The sequence below is a fragment of the Heptranchias perlo genome, chromosome 7 (genome assembly GCF_035084215.1).
Source record: "Heptranchias perlo isolate sHepPer1 chromosome 7, sHepPer1.hap1, whole genome shotgun sequence".
In the NCBI taxonomy this organism is placed as follows: domain Eukaryota; kingdom Metazoa; phylum Chordata; class Chondrichthyes; order Hexanchiformes; family Hexanchidae; genus Heptranchias; species Heptranchias perlo.
The window spans coordinates 86,568,413-86,590,981 of NC_090331.1; the positions used below are offsets into that span (position 1 = coordinate 86,568,413).

At 43.7% G+C, this 22,569-nt stretch overlaps 1 protein-coding gene across 4 annotated transcripts; it reads right to left on the reverse strand.

Moving 5' to 3' along the window:
• Window positions 1-1,506: 1,506 nt before the first annotated feature.
• si:dkey-69o16.5 (Alpha-aspartyl dipeptidase-like) lies at window positions 1,507-21,871 on the reverse strand. Of its 4 annotated transcripts, XM_067988052.1 has the most exons (11): window positions 21,754-21,837; window positions 18,457-18,526; window positions 17,465-17,551; window positions 14,765-14,896; window positions 13,997-14,085; window positions 9,699-9,773; window positions 7,216-7,295; window positions 6,429-6,602; window positions 5,248-5,307; window positions 4,554-4,636; window positions 1,507-1,765 (listed from the first exon to the last, which is right to left on the reverse strand). In XM_067988052.1, the coding sequence occupies exons 4-11, from the start codon at window positions 14,857-14,859 to the stop codon at window positions 1,696-1,698; spliced, it is 726 nt and encodes a 241-aa protein (XP_067844153.1). In that variant the 5' UTR covers window positions 14,860-14,896; window positions 17,465-17,551; window positions 18,457-18,526; window positions 21,754-21,837; the 3' UTR covers window positions 1,507-1,695. The 4 variants fall into 4 exon arrangements, with proteins under 4 accessions (XP_067844153.1, XP_067844154.1, XP_067844155.1 ...); XM_067988053.1 differs by lacking the exon at window positions 18,457-18,526; XM_067988054.1 differs by lacking the exon at window positions 17,465-17,551.
• Between the last annotated feature and the right edge of the window lie 698 nt (window positions 21,872-22,569).

Below are 22,569 nucleotides of genomic sequence, written 5' to 3' on the forward strand. Positions count from 1 at the left end.
TGGAGTCTCATTCCTTTTGATTTTAATTGTTGTTGGACATTTGAAATTTTTTAAAAAATATTTTCTCTGTCTCCTTTTTGTCTTTTAATTCAATATTTCTTACACTCTAGTTATTTCGCTTTCTCTAACTGATTTTACATTGAATTCACTGTTGTAGCTTATTAAGGATGCTTCAGTCTGATTGGTTGTGGGGACAGAGAGCTCCTTTCCCTGCTCTCAGCTGTCCGGGAGAGGAGAGTGCACTTTTATCGGCCCCTCATTACAGCAAGTTGGTGCCCAAAAGCCCACGGATAGTTTTTGGGTAAATTTGTATCTAACGAGTAGTGCCGTTTGCTCGCCGCTGAGTGCAAATTCTGGGCCGTAGGCTTTGGTGTCCCAATATTTAACTGGAGGAAATAGAGGCTTATCCAGGAGTGTCGGACAAGCAGTCTGATGACCCTGAGGCAGTGGAATGGTTGAGAAACGTGGTGGTGAAGTAGAACTGCCTGTCATCAGCGTACATGTGGAACCTGACTCCATGTCTTAAGACAATGTTGCCAAAGGGTAGCATGTAGATAAGGAAGAGGAAGGAGCCAAGGATAAATCCTTGTGGGACTCCAGAGGTGACAGTACAAGGGTAGGAGAAGAAGCCATTGCTGGAGATGCTCTGGCTATGATTGAATAGATAATAGTGGAACCAACTGAGGGCAGTCGCACCGAGTGGGCAACGGAGGAAGTTGGTGTGGTCAACTGTGTCAAAGTCTGCAGGCAGATAAAAATGAGGAGTGATCGTGATGTCATGTGTAACTTTGATTAGGACAGTTTCAGTGCTGTGGCAAGGACAGAAGTATGATTGGATAAATTCAAACATGCAGTTGCATGAAAAATGGGCACAGATTTGGGAGTCCACAACATGTTGGAGGAAAAGGGCCGGTAGTTTGCAAGGACAGAGGAATTAAGGGTGGGTTTTTTGAGGAGGGGATGGTGGTGGTTTTGAAAGGGAGGAGGACAGTACCTGAGGAGAGGAAGCTATTTATGACGTCGGCTAGCATGGGGACCAGGAAGGGTAATGGGTACTCGGCAATTTAGTGGGAAAGGGGTCAAGAAAGCAAAAGGTGGGTCTCGGCCAAGATGAACTCTGGGAGGGCATGAGTGGCGATAGGAGAGAAACAAGGGAAAGATGTAGGTTCAGGGGTAGGGCGGGAACTTTGAGGAAGGTGAGGAGGTAGCTGAATGGATGGTCTCAATCTTAGTGACAAAGGTCCGTGAGCGCCTTGAAGGTGATGGTGGAAGGGGCAGGGAAAGAGGGGGTTTAAGGAGACAGTTGGTAGTGGAGAAAAGAAGTTGGGGGTTATCTTGGCTTTCCAGCATGATCCTGCAGTTGTGAACAATTTTGACAGAGGAGAGCAAGGCCTGATAGTGCTTTGTATGGTCCAGCCACATCTGGCGATAAACGACCAAACCAGTTGTTCACCAGATACGCACATATGTCTGCAGATGATCCAAAATAATGAGACTGACTTAAGATTTGCGGTTCTGATTAGGACCCGTTTATTGAAATTAACTTGGGCCTTAAACCCTGAAAGCTCTAGTCACAATGTTTGCTTTTAGCCTATGGATTTTATTCAAGCAAGATTACTTCATTTAACTTTTTCTGGGACTTCCTGTGATGTGATTGGACTCTTCACAGCCTGTTGACAGTTCATTTGGGGTGAATCAGGGCAGGTTTTCTGTCAGAAGGAAGGTGAAGTCTGTTCCTGGTTCATGCTCAGTTGCTTTTTTCCCCCTGATAAATGAGAACACAACTGCAGTCAGGGCTCCAATATTCACTTGTGTTTTACTATCATAATTTGGGCCCAACTGTACCAACTAGCCCAGTGTTCATACTTATTCCCTTTACCCCTCTTCTCTTACACAAAAATTTCCTGTGAGAGAAAGACAAAATCAGAAGCCCGTGTTAAGTATGATTAAATAATTGCTCGCATCCTCGTGAATCCTTCTACAGCAGAGTGACATGCAAGCCTGATCCTGCGATAATCACATTGTTTTCGCAATTGGGATTTGTATTTATTCATCTTCCTCCACCTTACAAATGAGTCCGAAGGTTGCGGGTTCAAGTCCAGAGACTTGAGCGCATCATCCAGGCTGACACTTAAATGCACTTCTGGGGGAGTGCTGCACTGTCGGAGGTGCCGTCTTCCGGATGAGATGTTAAACCAAGGCCCCTCCTGCCCCCTCAGGTGGACGTTAAAAGGTCCCACGGCACTATTTTGATGAAGAACCGGGGAGTTCTCCCTGGTGTCCTGGCCAATATTTATCCCTCAGCCAACATCACTAAAACAGATTATCTGGTAATTATCACACTGCTGTTTGTGGGACCTTGCTATGCACAAATTGGTTGCTGCATTTTCTACATTACAACAGTGACTAAACTTCAAAAGTATGTCTTTGGCTGTAAAGCGCTTTGGGACATCCTGAGGATACGAAAGGTGCTATATAAATGCAAGTTTTTCTTTATAGGTCACATTGTTATGAACAAATACCACTGTAATGGTGAATAGTTACAATGTGCCCTATTGACTATTTAAGACTGTTGGTGATGGCCCTTTTTTCTCTCTGCCTAGGTTCACGGCCTGCCAGCCTGTTGCACGTCATTGGTGGTGGGATGCAACATTCGTCTTCCCTCCTTGCTTCACTGAAGAAATAGGAGCACTGAATCCCTTGCACCACCACCCAGTGAGCCAGGGAAAAGAAATCCTTAAAAAGAGACAGCAGGTATGTTCAGTATATAGGTGAAAGAGGTACAGGGAAATCCTGGAACTCCCTACCTAACAGCACTGTGGGAGCACCCTCACCACACGGACTGCAGCGTTTCAAGGCGGTTCACCACCATCTTCTTAAGGGAAACTAGGGATGGGCAATAAATGCCAGCCTTGCTAGCGATGCCCATATCCAAGAATGAATAAGTTTTTTTAAAAGTCACAGCTGGGACTTGTGGCCCTCGACACACAATTTCCAAATGTTCGGGTTCTGGATATTTGGATGTGATTCACATATGGGACAATAGCTTACTGGTAATTTGGAGAATGAGAGCAGCAACATATCAAGGAATGCAGATCGCACCATTTTGAGTGATGAATTGCGGTGCTCCATATGATCTGTATAGGTGGAGTTAGTGGGGCCCCTTTATTCTGTTTTCATGGGTAGTTTTGTTGGACGGTGGGTGTAATGATAGATATGCTATAATCAAATTGATTGACTGATAATCAAGCTAATGGCTAATCATGACATTGTAGCATGCAACTACCAGGATGGTAGAAGATGGACAGTGGTCTTTTTACGTCTAACAATTCCTATGTTCCTAGAGTCAAATTATGCATTTTGAATCTGACATTTAATATTTGCTTTCATTCTTCTTTCCTTCCCCTCCCATTTAACAGAAATATCTATGTACATTCTACTGTTCCCCCTCCCCTCCAATAACATGCTGTTCTGGTGCAAAGTATTCTAAAGATGAGAATGAAGAGCAGCAATTCACAGCTCAATTTTGATTTCCCTCCTTTTTCCACCTTGTAGGCTTCCCTGAGGTTGCTTCCTATGCAAACAGCTGAGCTGGTTACCTTCAAACTTGAGTACAGGACCATAATAACGAGTTCTGATTCACCACCACCTTGAGTGACTTGATGGGTGGGGGGGGGGCGGAGAGGGCCCAGGGGCTATGTGGCCGGGTCCTGCTCCGACTTCTTGTGTTCTTTAGATTTGTGGTTGGGATCAGATCAGCCATGATCTTATTGAATGGCGGAGCAGGCTCGAGGGGCCGATTGGCCTACTCCTGCTCCAATTTCTTATGTTCTTATGTTTGGGCTCAGCTATGCTTCTCCACAGTATCGCCTCATGGCAAAATCCAGGGTGACATGAAGAGTCACTTGGAGGAGCTATGAGCTGGCTGCCTCTTATCTGTGGGACAGGCAAGAGTCAGCACCTTCAGGAGAATAGGGATAAGGGCAGAAGGAATGGTACCTTGAGATGAATTATAGAATCATACAGCACAGAAGGAGGCCATTCAGCCAGTCGTGTCTGTGCCAGCTCTTTGAAAGAGCTATCCAATTAGTCCCACTCCCCCGCTCTTTCCCCATAGCCCTGCAGTTTTTTCCTTTTAAAGTATTTATCCAGTTCCCTTTTGAAAGTTACTATTGAATCTGCTTCCACCACCCTTTTAGGCCGTGCATTCCAGTTCATAACAACTCACTGCTTAAAATAGTTCCTCCTCGTTTCCCCTCTCTTTTTGCCAATTATCTTAAATCTGTGTCCTCTGGTTACCGACCCTCCTGTCAGTGGGAACAGTTTCTCTCTATCTACTCTATTAAAACCCCTCATAATTTTGAACATGTCTACTAAATCTCCCCTTAACCTTCTCTGCTTTGAGGAGAACAATCCCAGCTTCTCGCCACGTAACTGAAATCCCTTGTCCCTGGTATCATTCTAATAACTCTCCTTTAATGCTTGGAATTAACATGGAGGGTGGCTGAGCAAGAACAAGTACAATGAGAAATAAGTAGTAGGATGCAACTCACCGGATAAATAAACGAGCACGAGTGGTTCCCAGCAGTATGGCTTTATCACCTTCGACCAGTAGCATGGAGCCTTCACGCAAGCCCTGTCACAGCAACGGAAAAGGTCATGTTCTACCTGCACTGGGGGAGTTCACAACGTCACAAAACTGCACCGAATGGTTTGCCAGTCACTGTATGTACTGCTTTCAGATTGCTGAAGAAAGCAGCTTGTCACAACGTTACAAGAGGATGGTTTATGGCAGGTAAGGCAGCTCATTCTGACCAATTGACAAAGGGACATGCTGATTTCATAAAATGCAGAACTGTTCTGTTTTGTTTCATGAATATGTTAAAAAAAAACTATTTTCTGGCAACTTTGTGACACGCATATTTCTCAATTTAGTTGAAAGCTGAAATAAATTATCCTGCCCAAAAAGGTTTTGGGGAATTTGTTTTCCTTCCCTCATTTTTGTTCTTGTTCTCCATTATGATGCAGCCCTCTCAATTGACAGGACAGGTAGTCGAACTGTCCCAGTGAGTCTTTCCCGTGTAACTGGCTCAGGTTGGCTCTACGCTCCTCAAATGAAGAACTCACTAAGCAAGGAATTGCAGACGTGAACCACTGCCCTGTGGTATGGCTCATTGTTTCACTTGGCTGCAGTAAGAGTTCTGCTCACAATCCTTTACCTTGTGCTATTGCAGTGAAAATACTCACCATGACTGGTGGTGTGTCTCGTTCCTCGTGGTATTGCTCAATGCGCTTTTCCCTTGTCTCCTAATAAGTAGAGGGGAGCTTTTTGTTAATGCTGACAAATCGTAGAATCATAGAATCTTACAGCTCTTTGAAAGAGCTATCCAATTAGTCCCACTCCCCTGCTCTTTCCCCATAGCCCAGCAAATTTCTCCATTTCAAGTATATATCCAATTCCCTTTTGAAAATTACTATTGAATCTGCTTCCACCACCCTTTCAAACAGTGCATTCCAGATCATAACAACTCGCTGTGTAAAATAATTTCTCCTCATCTCCCCTCTGGTTCTTTTGCCAATTATCTTAAATCTGTGTCCTCTGGTTACTGACCTCCCTGCCAGTGGAAACAGTTTCTCCCTGTTTACTCTTATCAAAACCCGAAATAATTTTGAACACCTTAACCTTCACTGCTGTAAGCAGAACAATCCCAGCTTCTCCAGTCTCTCCACGTATCCGAAGTCCCTTAACCCTGGTACCATTCTAGTAAATCTCCTCTGCACCCTCCCCAAGGCCTTGACATCCTTCCTAAAGTGTAGTGCCCATAATTGAACACAGTACTCCAGCTGAGGCCCAACTAGTGTTTTATAAAGGTTTAGCATAACTTCCTTGCATTTGTACTCTATGCCTCTATTTATAAAGCCCAGGATTAATCCACAATTACAATTTATACTGACACTTGGATTACTATTACAAGAATCAGATTCTGTCTTAAATTCAGTGAATAGAAGAGAACTTAAGCTATCAAAGTGAACCTCTCACCCTTTTTAAATGTAAGTGACAGTTTTGGTCTAATAGATTTTTACTGCCACAGAACAATCTACAATTAACCTGCTTCAGTCTGACACTGGAGTGAACTGGGACTAAGCAAGCGCCTGGGTGGACTGAGTTCTCTGAGCACATCCATCTACCACTGACCGCTCTGTAAATTGGCTCAGTGTCAATTTTTGTCTGATGCCACTTCTGTGAAGTGCCTTGGGACGTTTTTCTGCATGAAAGGTGCTATTTAAATGTTGTTTGCAATGTACAAGTGAGATATTTCGGGGGTCACTGTATTTGCCCAGAGCCCTCCATTTCCAAGTGTTTCTGAGGATGTGAAGTCTACACTATCTTGCATCACTTGAGACGATGTCAATACATTGTCACCTACCCCCATATGTTCACTGTTGGGATCTGTGTCCAGGTAGTGAGGGTTAATGTTGAATGGGATCAGGCCAATGGCTTTGAATGAAGGTGGAAAGACAATTGGCATGTCATTGGTAGTGTTTATGCTGGCAGTGGCCACATTTGTTCCAGCACTTGACCCTATGTAAGGAATGCCATCCTGCAACATAAACTGCAAATCGTTAATCTCTGATTGAAAACTGCATGACAGAATTTCTGGTCTTAAAATAATCAAAAAAAACAAACTCACCATCAGAGGCAGCCAGCATACATTGCACGACTTAAGTTGCATCTTACCTACGGAGATAACTGACCCAGTGATGTCTTGAGTTAGAAGCATGACTAACTGCACTTATACGACATTGGCTGGTGCGGGACGGTGCATGGAAAGCTGGGGGGGGGGGTGGTGGTGAGGAGGAGTTTGATGCTGAGGTTTAAAAAAGCGCTTTGAGCAGGCAGGGACCATTAGGCTGTATTCATAAGTACTGGCTTCTGCAATTGTGTCTGGGGTGGGGAACTCTCAACAGGGGTCATACCCACACAGTCTCTCTGGGTGAGGGGAAAGGGGGCCTCCCACAGAGCCATTACTGTTGGCTGGCAATGTAGTGATTTGCCACAACGGGGAACTCCACTGGAAGTCTGAGAATAAGCTTTCACACAACGGCTGGCCAGAATACTTTAGTGGGCTGTGACTAGGGCAGAGCTCGGAAAACAACAATCAATGTGTGTTTGAAAGAAATAGCTAGTTATGCAATTTTTTCAGAAGATCATACCTGAAAGACTCTCCTGTTTATCTCTGAAACCAGATTGTTATCGTACAGATCCTTCAGGAGGCGAAAGGTGTTCCCACCACCTGAAACAGCAAAAATTTCAATAAGTAAAATGTATTAGTGGGGAAAATAATATTCACAGAGCAGTGACAATCCAGGTCCAAATTGGCTGCTGCGTTTCCTACATTACAACAGTGACTACACTTCAAGACTACTTTGGCTGTAAAGTGCTTTGGAACATCCTGAGGTTGTGAAAGGCGCTATATAAATGCAAGCTTGCTCTTCCTACCAAAGTCCTCACTTTCAGTTTTTCTCACCAGTATATGTTTGCCTCTCGGTGTACTTGCTGATTGTAGTTGCAGGAGTACAGCAAGTAAATAGTGTATAGTGTTTCTGCTTTCAGAGTTCACCTCTGAAAAAGTTGATGAATTCATGCATTGCCTTATTTTTAATGCTTTCTACCAAAGAAATTGATTACTTTCATTGCTCCTACAAATGATACACGGTTGTGGCTAGGTTTGCAAAGGGCAAGCCTGGCATTCTCCATGACTGTCCAGTCTTGCTGTCGATCGTTAAAACAAATTCTGGGAGTTGTAGGCACAAGTGTAACCTGGAGCAGTCACCTCCCATCTTGTTGTATTTCTTCAGCTGAGAATAATGGCTCTGGGAATCCCCATAAACTCCAGGCTCACGCTTCTCTGACGAGAAACATCAGAAGCATTTCACACGGGCAAGCTGTTATTGTATTGGTAAGTTTAATTATTTTTATGTAAATGTTGCCATTTTTTTTAATGTGTTCTAGTATGTTGTAAGCCTTCTATCCGTACTAAGTTCCTCCATTTAGTGGAGAAACCAAGATGGTGGCCAAATAGATTTTCAAAAATTATTTTGAGCAATTTCATTGATTCACCTTCCTCTATTTGTAGCTCTTGCTGATTACTTATTTCTGGACTAGCCCATGTTTGATTGCTGAATTGCTCTGAACAAATAGAGGTGAGCAAAAAGCATCACACATGTTGATGCTCACCTTATCTACTAGATTGCGTGACCTCGATCAGCACCCTCTCTAAGTGCTAGTAGTGGGAGAGGCAAAAGACCAGAGGGGGAAAAAAATGCAGTACCAATTTCAGGCAAAGCTTCAGGAAGTTCCTCTCTGACTCCCTAAAGCAATCAGACAAGCTCCAGGAGACTATGGGTACCCATGTCACGTAATCAGATATATTTAAACTAACCCATAACACACCTACCTTTCTTCACCTCCACCCTTCCCCCACTATTCACAATTTCCTTAGGAACACTGTACTGTACAGGTAGGGTTGCCAGTTCTGGGTGTATTCCTGGAGGTTGCATCACATGACCTCCCGCCTCGAACCACCCCGTCCCCACACTCCCGCTGTTGGTCCATCCTCCAGGCGCACTGCCTTCTCACACCCATGGGGAATAAAACACAGTGTTACCCAATTGGATGAATCTTGACTTAGTGAAACAGCTTTTTTCCCCCATCTCCAATATTTTTATCACTAATTAATAAATTAAAGTGTTCAAAGAAAATGAAAAAAACCCCACAATTTTGTATAATGCTCCTGTGATTTTTCTCCCTGTTGTTGCTCGCAGCAGTGTCCTGGAGATTAACCTTCAATTCCTGGTGACTCTAGGACAATTCTGGAGAATTGGCAACCTTATTTACAGGACAAAAAAAGGTCATTTCCATCCATTGGACCAATCACATGGTCATAGACTTCTTCTCCCATTTGACCTCGATAGCCCCATCTGACAAATTTATTTATTGCCACCTTAAAATTCACCATCTCCCTGGGTGGTGTTTACCATCCTCTGTGAAGAACTCACCTCTCCTCACTGAAGCTGAATCCATGCCCCTTGTTGCAGAGCTTGTATTCATATGAACCATAATTCTGGGATCTGGTTTACCTATTCTCTTGACGATCTTAAATACCCCAACAAGATCAGTACTAGGTTGCTTTTTTTTTTAAACAGTACAAGAATCAACTGTGAATTTCTCTTTTATGAATAATAAATTTCAGCTAATCAGGTGAAAATTTGGATCTAAATTTGCACATGGAGAAGTGTGACTGCTAAACGCATGGCATTAAGCAAGATTTAAACATACTGAGATGACAAAATAAGTTGAAGCTTTGCCCTGTTTAAACAATGTATGGTTCACTAGAAGGAACAAACTCAAAGGGTTGGGAGCCCTTCTTTCATTCCACACTTTGCCTTTATATTTATTGTATGTTTAAACAGTACCACCAATCTCCTGTACAATTCTGTTTACTTCCACGTGTCAGGCTGACCCCACAATTAACCCTAGAAACACCAATAAATCTGCTTCACATCCCTCCCCATGGATGTGTTCAATGCCTCCATCTACTTTCCTTCCCAATAACAAAACCAGAAGGAGTACTGTATTTAACGATTGATTATTTAAATCTAAGCTCCATTTGAGTTCAACATTAGGAGATTCTCACCAATGAAGATCCCTTCTGCTTTCCGTACTGCCTCCACAGGATTTGGATCTTCATGGATACTGTCCAGTCCATAACCTGATGAGAGGAAGGGGTTACAAATAAAAACACTGCTGTCTGTATCCTGAAGACCCTTGTGAAAAGTGAAACTAAGTGTCTTTGTATGTTAAATTGGTTGCCTGTACTTTTCACAGCTCATTGTGAATATAGAATGTACGCTCACTTGAGTGCCTTTAATCACGTCAGCGACTGTTTTGATATAAAGTCAAGTCAATGGCTCATCTACGGATTAGGACCATCAGCAGTAAGTACTTACTTGTAGAGCGCTCCATAGGTCTCCCATCTTCCCTCTCCCTCTGTAAACTTGAACTCATCCAAAACTCTGCTGCCTGTATCCTAACTTGCACCAAGTCCTGTTCACCCATTGCCCCTGTGCTCATCGATCTACATTGGCTCCCAGTCCAGCAACACCTCAATTTTAAAATTCTCATCCTTGTTTTCAAATCCCTCCATGGTCTCGCTCCTCCCTATCCCTGTAACCTCCTCCAGCCCTACAACCCTCCGAGAACTTTGCATTCCTCCATTTCTGGTCTCTTGTGCATCCCCCACTTCCTTTAACCTACCATTGATGGTGTGCCTTCAGTGGCATAGGCCCTAAGGTCTGGAATTCTCTCTGTAAACTTCTCCGCCTCTCTCTCCTCCTTTGAGATGCTCCTTAAAACGTCTAAATGCTCCTACGTCTTAGACCAAGCTTACGTGGCTCGGTGTCAAATTTTGTCTGGTAACGTTCCTCTGAAACACCTTGGGACGTTCTGTTATGTTAAAGGCGCAATAGAAATGCATTCGTCCTCGTGTCTTTTTAACTGGTTTCAGGGTTACTCTGTGGAGTCCTTGTATTCATCCATTTGACTGTAGCAGATGCACTGGCATGGCAAAGTGAAGATTACGGTACCACATGCACTGACAGCCCTTCAGTAACCTCTTCCCCCAACCCCCACGTGGTCATTCTTCATGTGTAGACCTGATGCCAAATATTCAAGCACAGGGTTCATCACAACAGAAACTGAGCCTGTCCTCGCCAGGCATCCACACAGCAGAGATCCCTGGACACTAGGAAAGAGAACACTAGCTGTCCTTTCCACGTCCTAGCCGAGGTTGTCTGTAGTGGCCCAATTCCTTTCTGGCTGAGATCAGCCAACTCAACTAGGATTGCCAACTCTGGTTGGACGTATTCCCGGAGGTTTCGACACATGACTTCCACTTCCAACCGCCCCGCCTGGTCAAATAATCTGACAACCCCCGCCCCCACATCTCCAAAATTTTTATAACTAGTAGATAAAACTTCTTTTTAATGCCCCAGTGATTTTTCTCCATGGTTGCTCGCAGCAGTGTTCAGGAAATTAATCTTTAATTCCTGCAGACTCCAGGACAATCCTGAAAGGTTGGCAACCTTAAACTCGACCCAGACCATGGCTCAAACCTGGAACTACACTGGTGTGTATTTGCTAATGATGCATTTATAATACAGGAGTGGTGTTGCTCAGAGAACGAGCAGTTTTGTGACTTAGACCATCTAAGCCCTCACAACAACTGTCCATTTGGCTTTCAGTGGAGCTGGTGTTATCTTATCCCACAACAGAGTTTCTTGCCCTCCTCTCCCTCCACCCCCCTCACCCAAAAAAGATTCTCTATTCCCCTTATAAGTTCCTCTTTCCCTCATCCCCAAAAAGCTTTGTCTCTGACACCTCTCCCCAAGTGTACGTCTTGCCCATCCTTCAACTGGCATCTAAAGGGGAGGCACTCACCCTTTTCCTTCTGCCCCTTTGAGAGGGTGACCCTCATTCTCAAGAATCTCTCTCCATTCCTACACCTCTCTCCTCCTCCTTCACCCCCCTCCCCCTGACCAAAAGCATCCATCTCTGGCTCTTCTCTCCCCATATCCCCCCCTCCACCCCCATGGCTGCAGTGCTACTAAAATAAATCTTGGACATGGACTCCTGCACAGGTGCACGATGGGTGGTCACTAGTTACATGAAGGTGAAGAAGTGCCCTAGCCGTCCAGTGGCTCTGGGAATGTAGTATTTTACATTGTTAGTCATGGCTCAGTCATGGCACTCTCGCCTCTGAGTCAGGAGATTGTGGGTTTAAGTCCCACTCCAGAGATCTGAGCACAAAATCTAGGCTGACATTCCAGTTTAGTACTGAGGAGGTGCTGCACTGTCTGAGGTGCCGTCTTTCAGATGAGACTTAATCCGAGGCCCTGTCTGCCATCTCAGGTAGATGTAAAAGATTCCCACAGCACTATTTTGAAGAAGAGCAGGGGAGTTCTCCCCAGTGTCCTGGCCAATATTTATCCCTCAACTAATATCACTAAAACAGCTTTTCTGGTCATTATCTCATTGCTGTTTGTGGGACCTTGCTGTGCCGCAAATTGGTTGCTGCGTTTCCTACATTACAACAGTGACTACACTTCAAAAAGTACTTCATTGGCTGTAAAGCACTTTGGGATGTCCTGAGGTCGTGAAAGGCGCTATTGAAATGCAACTCTTTTTATTGGAGCCTGTGTCCTGCTCTCGTGTATTTGTTTACATCAGGACAGTATGTTGGGCCACCACATGTGAAGAGCTACCTGGCCAATTGATTCAGAGATATGTGGGGTGCTTCATAGCAGGAGAGAAATTTGACACTTGCCGAATTTTCTTTTGCATAATATGGTTGGTAAATAAGGAAAGTAGAAAATAACCAGTTAGAAAGGAGATAAACACATGGACTTAGCCAAGAGAAAAAGAAAAATTGATAATTGAAAAAGTTGTTCATTGATAAATTGTTGACATATGATGCTCATGTGGACAAGAAATGTTATTATAAATATCCGTTCTTATTTACAAAGAAACTGAATTATGGATGGAAGAGTGTTCGAAAGCTCTGAGTTCAGGCCAAAGCTCCGACTTCAGACCAGTCCCCCCTCAGCCTGTTGTTGGGATCTTCTGTGTTTGCAGACTTAGTCAATCCCCCAAACATCCACAGCCAAGTTTAGAATGAATTAAATTATGTATTGTCTTGGGAAGTTTTGAACGGGAGGCTAATTTATTCAGAGGCTATGCCTTTACCACTTCCCTTTTCTGTTTGTATGTTCTGTGCTGCTGGGTTCATGTGCTCTGTTTTGGCAGGCATGGTGGTTTGAAAAGGTCAGTTTCAGTATTGCTCCCTAAAATCGTAAAAATATTTAGTCCTTTCCAAACCAGGCTTACCAGATTCAAACAGGAAAACATAAGGGCCTACAAAATGTAACTGGAACTTTGTAAGCCAGAGCTCAGGGGCCGTGTAGGGTCGTTAACTGTGTTTGGGCGCTCCAGTTTTACAGTAAAAAAAAAAGCTCAACACCATCCAGGAAAAAGCAGTTCACTTGACCATTGCCCCTGCCATCGCACTCAGTGTCCACACCCTCCATTACTGACGCACTGTACGATCTCCAGGATGTACTTTGAGACCAGTGAAAAGGACAAGAGCAGTCATGGGAATACTATCTCACCCAAGTCGCACACCATCCTGACTTGGGCATATATCACTGTTCCTTTGTCGCTGGGTCACTATTTTGGAACTTCCCCACCATGGGAGCACCATCACCACACGGACTGCAGCGGTTCAAGAAAGCTCACCACCACCTTCTCAAGGGCAACTAAGGATGGGCAATAAATGCTGGCCTTGACAGTGTTGCCCATATCCCTAGAGCAAATTAAAAAAAAATCTGGAGCAGTTGAGTGAGAGCCTTATAATAAAAGAAAGATTTACATTAATATAGCTCCTTTCATGACCCCTCAACGTCCCTAAGCGCTTTACAGCCAATGGAATACTTTTGAAGCGTAGTCACCGTAGGAAACGCGGCAGCCAATTTGCGTGCAGCAAGGTCCCACAAACAATCTGATAATGACCAGATTATCTGTTTTCTAATCATGTTGGTTGAGAGATAAATATTGGCCAGGACACCGGGAAGAACTCCCCCACTCTTCTTCGAAATAGTGTCATGGGCTCTTTTATGCCCACCTGAGAGGGCAGACAGGGCCTCGGTTTAACGTCTCATCCAACCAGTGCAGCACTCACTCAGTACTGCACTGGAGTGTCAGCCTGGATTAGGTGCTTAAGTCTATGGAGTGGGGTTTGAACCTTCTGGCTCAGAGGCAAGAGTGCCACCCACTGAGTTAGAGCTGACACTCCCAGTTATCTGTGTTTCTTGATCTAAATGGTCTGAAAACCACTGCACACCATTAACTTTAAACACACACTCAGTGGACAGCTCTTACCCAAACTTTCAAATTTCTGCCGTGCTTTCTTGGCATATACATCTCTATCATGCAAAGCATATGGGACAAATAAAACTCTCTTCACTTTGCTGCAAAAAGAAATAAGAAATTATCCAAAGTCATCTGGAGAGAAAAAAATATATATATTTTAGCATCACTGGTCAGTTCTTATTAACTGTGGCTAAGCACCTGCTTGATCAATGCTGTTGAGTTCAGTCAATAGACTGCTTAATAACACAAGATGCTACTGCTGTTAATCCACTAATACCATGGCAAAAAATATCCCTAACGGAATTCAACCAATAACTGTCTGCAGTGAGATGTATAATTCATTTTGTATCTCCATCTAGGATACCAGTTCCTTATGCCAAGGATACGGGGGGGGTTAAAAGGGTTAAATTGTGAGGACTGGTTGCATAGACTAGACTCTAGTATAGAAGATTAAGGGGTCTAATTGAGGTGTCTAAGATGATTAAAGGATTTGATAGGGTAGAGAGAGAGAAACGATTTCCTCTGGTGGGAGAGTCCAGAACAAGAGGGCATAACCTTAAAATTAGAGCTAGGCTCAAATTTTCAATTGACTCCCAGCCTCCACAGCTTTTTGGGGAGAGAGTTTCAGATTTCCACTACCCTTTGTGTGAAGAAGTGCTTCCTGACACCAGCCCATTTCTAGTGCTGACTTGGGGAGGGAGGGGGAGAGCCATCCATTCCTTACATTATGGCATATAACTCTGGTTCCATTGTTCACAAATGTCTTCGAATACTTACTCCCCCAAAAATTCTCTTATCTGTTCCTGGCAGTGTTCAAGGTAGCCACCTCCATACAAAGTGGAGTTTGAAATCAGAAGTGCCCTGCGTTTCATCTCGAGACGCCTCTGAAAATGTTTTCCTGTATAATTCCTGCAAAGTGAAAATAGAAGCTGGAAAAACAAAATCTTCTGCCTTGTAAAAATCACAGGATATGGAAGTAAAGTTTGGATTTTGTGGGTTCCTACACTAAAAGGTGGTAAATTTAATGAAAAGAAAATTTCCAGGGACCAGCTTTTGCTGTGGGTAAGTTATCACTTCTTCAACTCCAATTTTTGGTCAAGAACACCAACACCAAACCAGCTTCAGTAACAAATAAAACTCTATCTAGAGTGGAATGACTGGCTGAATTACAGGGGATTTGTTAACTCTCAGGGTTATGACGACATGGAATAATCCAGCTCTATTGCCTTCGACTTGGATATGTTTATATCCATGTTGATTCCCAATCTCTCTGTTCCATATTAGAAAGAATTTGTATTTATATAGTGCCTTTTGCGACCTCAGGACGTCCCAAAGTGCTTTACAGCCAATGAAGTACTTTTGAAGTGTAGTCACTGTTGTAAAGCAGGAAATGCGGCAGCCAATTTGCACACAGCAAGGTCCCACAAACAACAATGTGATAGTGACCAGATAATTTTTTTTAGTGATGTTGATTGAGGGATAAATATCGGCCAGGACACTGGGGAGAACTCTCCTACTCTTCGAAATAATGCCAGGGAATCTTTAAGCCCACTTGACAGTCTGCTGAAGCTTGCTGTCTGGCTTCGCAGATGAAGAATGTTGACTTGGACAATGTACCAGTTAACAAAATCAAGCAAGAGTCGTGCCTTTAGGGGAGCAGGCAAGAGAGAGAAAGCAAACTGTAAAATGAAAACCTTTGATTTAGTGCCTGACTTAACTGCCATTATTCTGTGTGCACCACACCACTTTGCATGTGTAGTATATACCTCAGTTTGAAGGTTGCTGGATCATAGCTGCCAAATTTTTCAGATTACCTTTTAGGAATACACAACAGGTCAATGAGCAGCATGATTACATTTCTTAGGTACGTCTATCTTAATAGTGGCTCAGTATAATATGAAACTCTCCAACTGAGGTATGCAAAATGTAAACTGAACACGGAGTGAATAGAAAGTCTGGATTAAGCTGATTGAAGTCTGCTATTCATGCGACTTAATATTATTTCAGAAAACCTGCAACAACGCCCAAGATGTTTTGCTCAAGATACGGAGTTATAATTGTGTTATGAATCTGGTATACCGCAGATACCTTCTCTGGTTCAGTGAAATCGATTTGCTCCCATAAGCGGTCAGTCAGAATGTCTTACTTACTCTGCTCTACATCTAGTTGTTGAGGAGTGTAACACAGGTGGTATAACAATACCCATTTGAGATCTGAGCTGGATGCACGTGGCTTTTGCAGGTATTTTTTCAATCTCTCCAAAAGGTGGAACAAGTTAACACTAGATGAGGCAAACTTTGATTTGAATCGTAAGCTGCTGTATTCTACAGTAAGGTTAATTGTATAGATCAATAGGTATGATCAGAGTCACTTAGTTCAATCAATACAATTTGGCTTTGTGCAATGATATGATAAATAATGGACACATGACACTATCCCACTTTGGTGGGTTGTCTTGCTTAACATAAAAAGAATAACCCCTTTGCATTCTGTTCTACAGGCCAGGGACTGAAGGATTGTAGGAATGTCAAATTGTCTTTCATTATCTCCAAGATGGAGGTTCAGGCACCCTGTCTGAAATCTAATATACATCTGCCAGCCCCACTGTCCTGTGCACTTAACCCCTACAAAGCAAACTTTAACTTAAAAGTACATTTTAAAGTAACTTTCCATGGAAAAATGGTAACAAAATTTTTTTTTAAAAGTGACAAAGGGAATAACGTGGGGGGGAAAACAAGTAACTTCAGCAAATCCTACCACTGTCTAATTTTCACCATTCCTTGGGTAGTCATTCCAGGAAGATGGCAGTCACTACTGCACCTGTGTATGGCAACTTGGAGCATGTGCGGTGAATGAGTTAACCCTTACACAGCTATCTACATATAGATTAAAACAAAAATACTCTTGGAAAGAGTTAACCTCGCCTCCCAAACCCACGTCCTCTACCACCTAGAAGGACAAGTGCAGCAATTGTGCACTGGAACACCATCACCCCCAAGTTATCCTCAAGTCACACACTACCCTGATTTGGACATAGATCACCGTTCCTTCATTGTCACTGGGTCAACATCCTGGAACTCCCTACCCAATAGCACAGTTGGAGCACCTTCACCACACAGACTGCTGTGGTTCAAGAAGAAGGCTCATCACCACCTTCTCAAGGGTAACTAGGGATGGGCAATAAATGCTGGCCTTGCCAGCGACACCCATATTCCAAGAATATTTTTTTTAAATCTATAGGTTTGAATATCATTTGCAAACCTTTACACTTATCGCTGTGACTTCAGACATTTTGTTCTACTGTGTATTTGCCCCCTTTTGTTTAAAAGTAGGACAAGCAAATTCTGAAGAATTGTGCAAATAAATGAAAGTTGAACACAAAGTATTCAAAAGTTAACCTTTGAATCACATCTTCATGGCGGTTTCAACAGAGATCCAAATCAAGCCTAACAACAAACACATTGAAGTTCAACTTACCTACTGACACCACTGAAGTTCCAGAAACGACCCTGGCAACAACTTGGTGCACCTTTCACTTCTCAGAATCGGCAGAGCAAGAACAAACTGCAGTTTTTAAGTGTGAAGGCAAAACATAATCAGCCTTGGAATTTTATCTCGGTGCTGACTACAGATCTCAGTGTAAGATAAAGTTATCGCGTCTGCACTTTGACCTCACTAAGCAGCAGCTCATCTTCACTTCTGCAATGCAAGTAGTTTTCATGTTCTAGATTGTTCTCTTTTCCTTAAAAAGTTGGCAATGATAAAGCAGCCCAAGGGCTGTGGTTACATACCTGGGCTCTCTTATTGCAACTTCCCACACAGCACATTCCTGATTTCATTCTAGCTCTTTTTGGGAGATGTGGGGAAGTGTTGGGAAGGAAAAATGAACAACCAAAATCACTACTGCACACCTCCTAGTAGTCATGAACAGCCTAGCAGAGGCCTGAGAATAGTTACCTACCTCCTCAGTTAAAGGAAGACTTACATTTATACAGCACCATTCACTATCTCAGGACATCCCAAAGCAAAGTACTTTTTCAAATGCAGTCACTGTTCTAATGGGTGAAACATGGCAGCCAATTTGGGCACAGCAAGGGCCCACAAACAGCAACGAGGTAATGATGAGATCATCTGTTTTTAGTGATGTTGGTTAAGGGATAAATATTAGCCAGGACACTGGGAAGAACTCCCTTGCTCCTCTTCGAAATAATGCCATGGGATTTTTTACATCCACCCGACGGGCAGATGGGGCCTCGGTTTAATGTCACATCTGAAAGACGGCACCTCTGACAGTGCAGCACTCGCTCAATACTGCACTGGAGTATCAGTCTAGATTTTGTGCCACAGGGGCTCGGGTTGTGGAGAGGCAACTTGTATAATGCTCTGATTGACTGTTTGAGGGGCCAATAGAGCAGCCTATGCAATAAGGGGTCTGAGGATTACAGCAGCAACGTATACAGTACACTAACCAGCTGTTCAGAGGACCACGAATGTCTTGTACAGTATGTCTTTCTCTCCACTATGGGTTGTGTTGTCTTCCTGGAATAAAAATCAATCAATCCATTGGCTAGGACAAGAGCAGATTGGGCAGATCATAGAATCTTACAGCACAGAAGGCAATTCGGCCCATTGTGCCTGTGCCGGCTCTTTGAAAGAGCTATCCAGTTAGTCCCACTATCCCAGCTTTTTTCCCCAAAGCCCTGCAAATTTTTCCATTTCAAGTATATATCCAATTCTCTTTTGAAAGTTACTATTGAATCTGCTTTCCATCACTTTCAGGCAATGCATTCCAGATCATCATAACTCGCTGCCTGAAAAATATTCTCTGAAGCATAACTTCCACCCCTTTGAAATCCAGCCTGCTTAAGATAAAGGCCAAGATTCCATTAGCCTTTTTGATTGCTTTTTGTACCTATCTACCAGCTTTTAATGATATGTATTTACTTCGTCTCCCAAATCTCTTTGCTCTTCTACGGTTCCTAGTTTCTCACCATTTTGAAAATGTTTCAATTTAGCGAAGAGTTAGCGACAACCTGATAGAGGTTTATAATATTATGGAAGGGCTGGATTGCGTGCCTACTGAGATTATTTCAATTTGTCAGACTGGGGAGGCCTGGGGCCATGCATTCAAACCTGACTGAATGTTAAGCAGTTTTCCCAGAGAGTAGTGAGCCTCTGGAATACATTGCCAGCTGGTGTGGTGGGTGTTGACTCTCTAAGCCTTCAAGAGGGAGCTGGACCGGTTCTTGACTGGGGCAGCGATCACATCATATAGAAGGTAAGTATTTTCAAAAATAACACTTGGTTCATTTGATCGCCTGAGGGGGTCGGAGAGGAATTTTCCAGAGTATCTTTTCCCTTATACGGTTTTTTTGCCTCTCCCAGGGTACACTGGTGGGGGTGGGGGTGGTGTTGGGAAGACGAGTGGGCGTAAGGAAGTATTTAGTCATGATGCTCCGGCCATGAGTGCGGGGCAGGCTTGATGGACCAGCTGGTATTTTCCTGTCTGTCGTTTTTGTAAGTACAAGAGGTAAAGAGAATAAAAACCAAGTGTTCATGATGAGCTTATATAAAACCTTAATGACCTTAGTTGGAGCACTTTATGCAGTATTGGGCTCCGTAGTATAGGAAGGATATTGATGTTTTAGAGAGGGTGTAGCGCAGATTCACTAGGATTCAGCCTGGTATGAGGCAATATATAAGCGAAGAAATATTTGCAAAATTGGGTCTTTTTTCATTAGAACAATTCAGATTACAGGGCAATATAATAGAAATGTTTAAAATTATGAAAGGATGGGACAGGCTGGATAGAAGCAGACTGTTTCCAGTAGTTGCGGGGTCAAGAATGAGCGGCCAAAGATACAAAATACATTGCAAAACAGAGAACTTCTTTACACAAAGAATCGTGAGGCTGTGGAATTCACTTCCAGGGTTAGGGGTTAAGGCAGAAACTATGTCAACACAAGATTAGATTGGAAGGTGGATGAAGGGATATTGGGGGTGGGAGGGTGGTAAATGTGATTAGGACTATTTGCTCATGTGGAGGTTAAATGCTGATATGGACTGGTTGGGCTAAATGGCCTATTTTTATGTTGTAATTTCTATGTAGATGCAAACCCCAAAACCCTAAAAAAAAATTAGCCTACCCCATCACAATGACAGTCGGTTGGGGAAGGGGAGACAGGTCCCAGAGAAGCTCTCACAGATGCTTTCATAAACAGCTTTTGACATGTGTCCTTTACATATTAGGTGTCAAATGTAAGGAATCTTACAACACCAGGTTATAGTCCAACTGTTTTATTTGAAAATCACAAGCTTTCAGAGGCTTTCCCCTTCGTCAGGTGAAGTGTGGGATTCCTTGAAGGTTACCGCATTTATAGTCAGAGAACAATACCTGGTGATTACAGATAATCTTTCCAACTGCCCGTTGTCAAGGCAATCAAAGTGTTCAGACAGAGAGATGTTACATACAGGACCACCGAATACACAAACGGCCAGAACAAAAGACAGAAAGAGACAGAGAATGACCTGTTGTATTAAAAACAGATAACTTTCTTTTTGCTGGCGTGTAGCGTGACATGAACCCAAGATCCTGGTTGAGGCCGTCCTCATGGGTGCGGAACTTGGCTAGCAATTTCTGCTCGACGATTTTGCGTCGTTGTGTCTCAAAGCCGCCTGAAGATCGGTGGGTGAATGTCCTTGACTGCTGAAGTGTTCCCCGACTGGGAGGGAACCCTCTTGTCTGGCGATTGTTGCGCGGTGTCCGTTCATCCGTTGTCGCAGTGTCTGCATGGTCTCGCCAATGTACTATGCTCCGGGGCCATGGCTCAGTGGGTAGCATTCTCACCTCTGAGTCAGAAGGTAGTGAGTTCAAGTCCCTCTCCAGAGACTAGAGTACAAAATCTAAGCTGACACTCCAGTGCAGTAGTGATGGAGTGCTGCACTGTCGGAGGTGCCTTCCTGTGGATGAGACATTAAACAAAGGCCCCATCTGCCCTCTCTGGTGGATGTAAAAGCTCCCACACCACTATTTGAAGATCAGGGGAGTTCTCCCTGGTATCCTGGTCAATATTTATCCTTCAACCACCATCACTAAAAACAGATTATATGCTACATTTCCTACATTACAACAGTGACTACACTTCAAAAATACTTTTATTGGCTGTAAAGGGCTTTGGGATGTCTTGAGGTCCTGGAAGGCACTATATAAATGCAATTCTTTGTTTTATATTCCTTCATTCTAGTTTTCATTAAAGAGGCATTGTAGTCCTGGTGAAATGTCTTCCAAGAGGTTTCACCCTATTACATAGAAATGACCTCCAATCTTCTAATGAGTCTCTTCAGTTGTTTAAAATAAACAATTTTTAAAAACATTTTAAAATTTCCTTGGCGGTGCAGTGGTGAAGTTTTGATGCAAGATTGCTCTCGGCAGTGGGCAAGCCCAGTATAAGCAAAACTAGAACAAAATATCCTATAGCTTCTGTTGGGACCATATAACCCCCCCCCGCCAAACAGGGTGGCCTACTGAGTAAATATTTGTTATAATAGCCTAATCTCCAGCAGCCCGCACGGTACGCCTTCAAGCCTCTTAAAGGTCAAACAATCCAATATCGCTCCAAGCGGCATTCCTAACATTTAAAGAAATACATTCCCAACAATCATTCTTTCTCCTCGATTTTTAAACTCATAGTATTCCCCGGGCTACTAGTCTGAATCCTGCTTTTTTAGCGAAAGGCAGTGATCGCGTTGAATGGAGAAAAACTGACCTGTGGACAAATGACTCTTGAAGTGGGAGCAAAGCCGAGGTCCGGGAAATCGTCTTCACTTTCACTTCTATCATAACCCAGAGTGCGACCTGGGACTTCCTCAGTTATATCCCAGAGGAAGGGGGCGGATCCCGTAGGCGGGGTTTCTTTGTAGGTGGGACTCAATAGAAGCCGGCTAAAACAGCCAGAGTCAAACCAGGGTCTCTCACTGCTTCCCTTGTGTGATTGCGGGTAAATTGCCAAGGGGAGGAGGGACTTGAGCAGGATGGTTGGAGGTGGGTGGTGAAACCTCTAAGAGAAATACACGAGATAGGCTAGTTAAGTGTTGGCCTTGGCTCAGTTAGTAGCACTCTTGCCTAAATCAGAAGGTTGTAGGTTCGAGTCCCACTCCAGAGAATTGGACACAAAATCCAGGCTGACACTCCAGTGCAGTACTGAGGGAGTGCTGCACTGTCAGAGGTACCAGCTTTGGGATGAGATGTTAAACCGAGGCCCCGTCTGCCCTCTCGGGTGGATGTAAAAGATCCCATGGCCCTATTCGAAGATCAGGGGAGTTAAAGGGATATGGAACCAAGGCAGGTAAATGGAGTTAGGGTACAGAAGTGCCGAGTGGATGATCCATCTCAGCCTCCTCCCGATATCCCCACCATCACAGAAGCCAGTCTTCAGCCAATTCAAATCGCTCCACGTGATATCAAGAAATGGCTGAGTGCACTGGATACAACAAAGGCTATGGGTCCCGACAACATCGCAGGTGTAGTGCTGAAGACTTGTACTCCAGAACTAGCCGTGCCTCTAGCCAAACTGTTCCAGTAC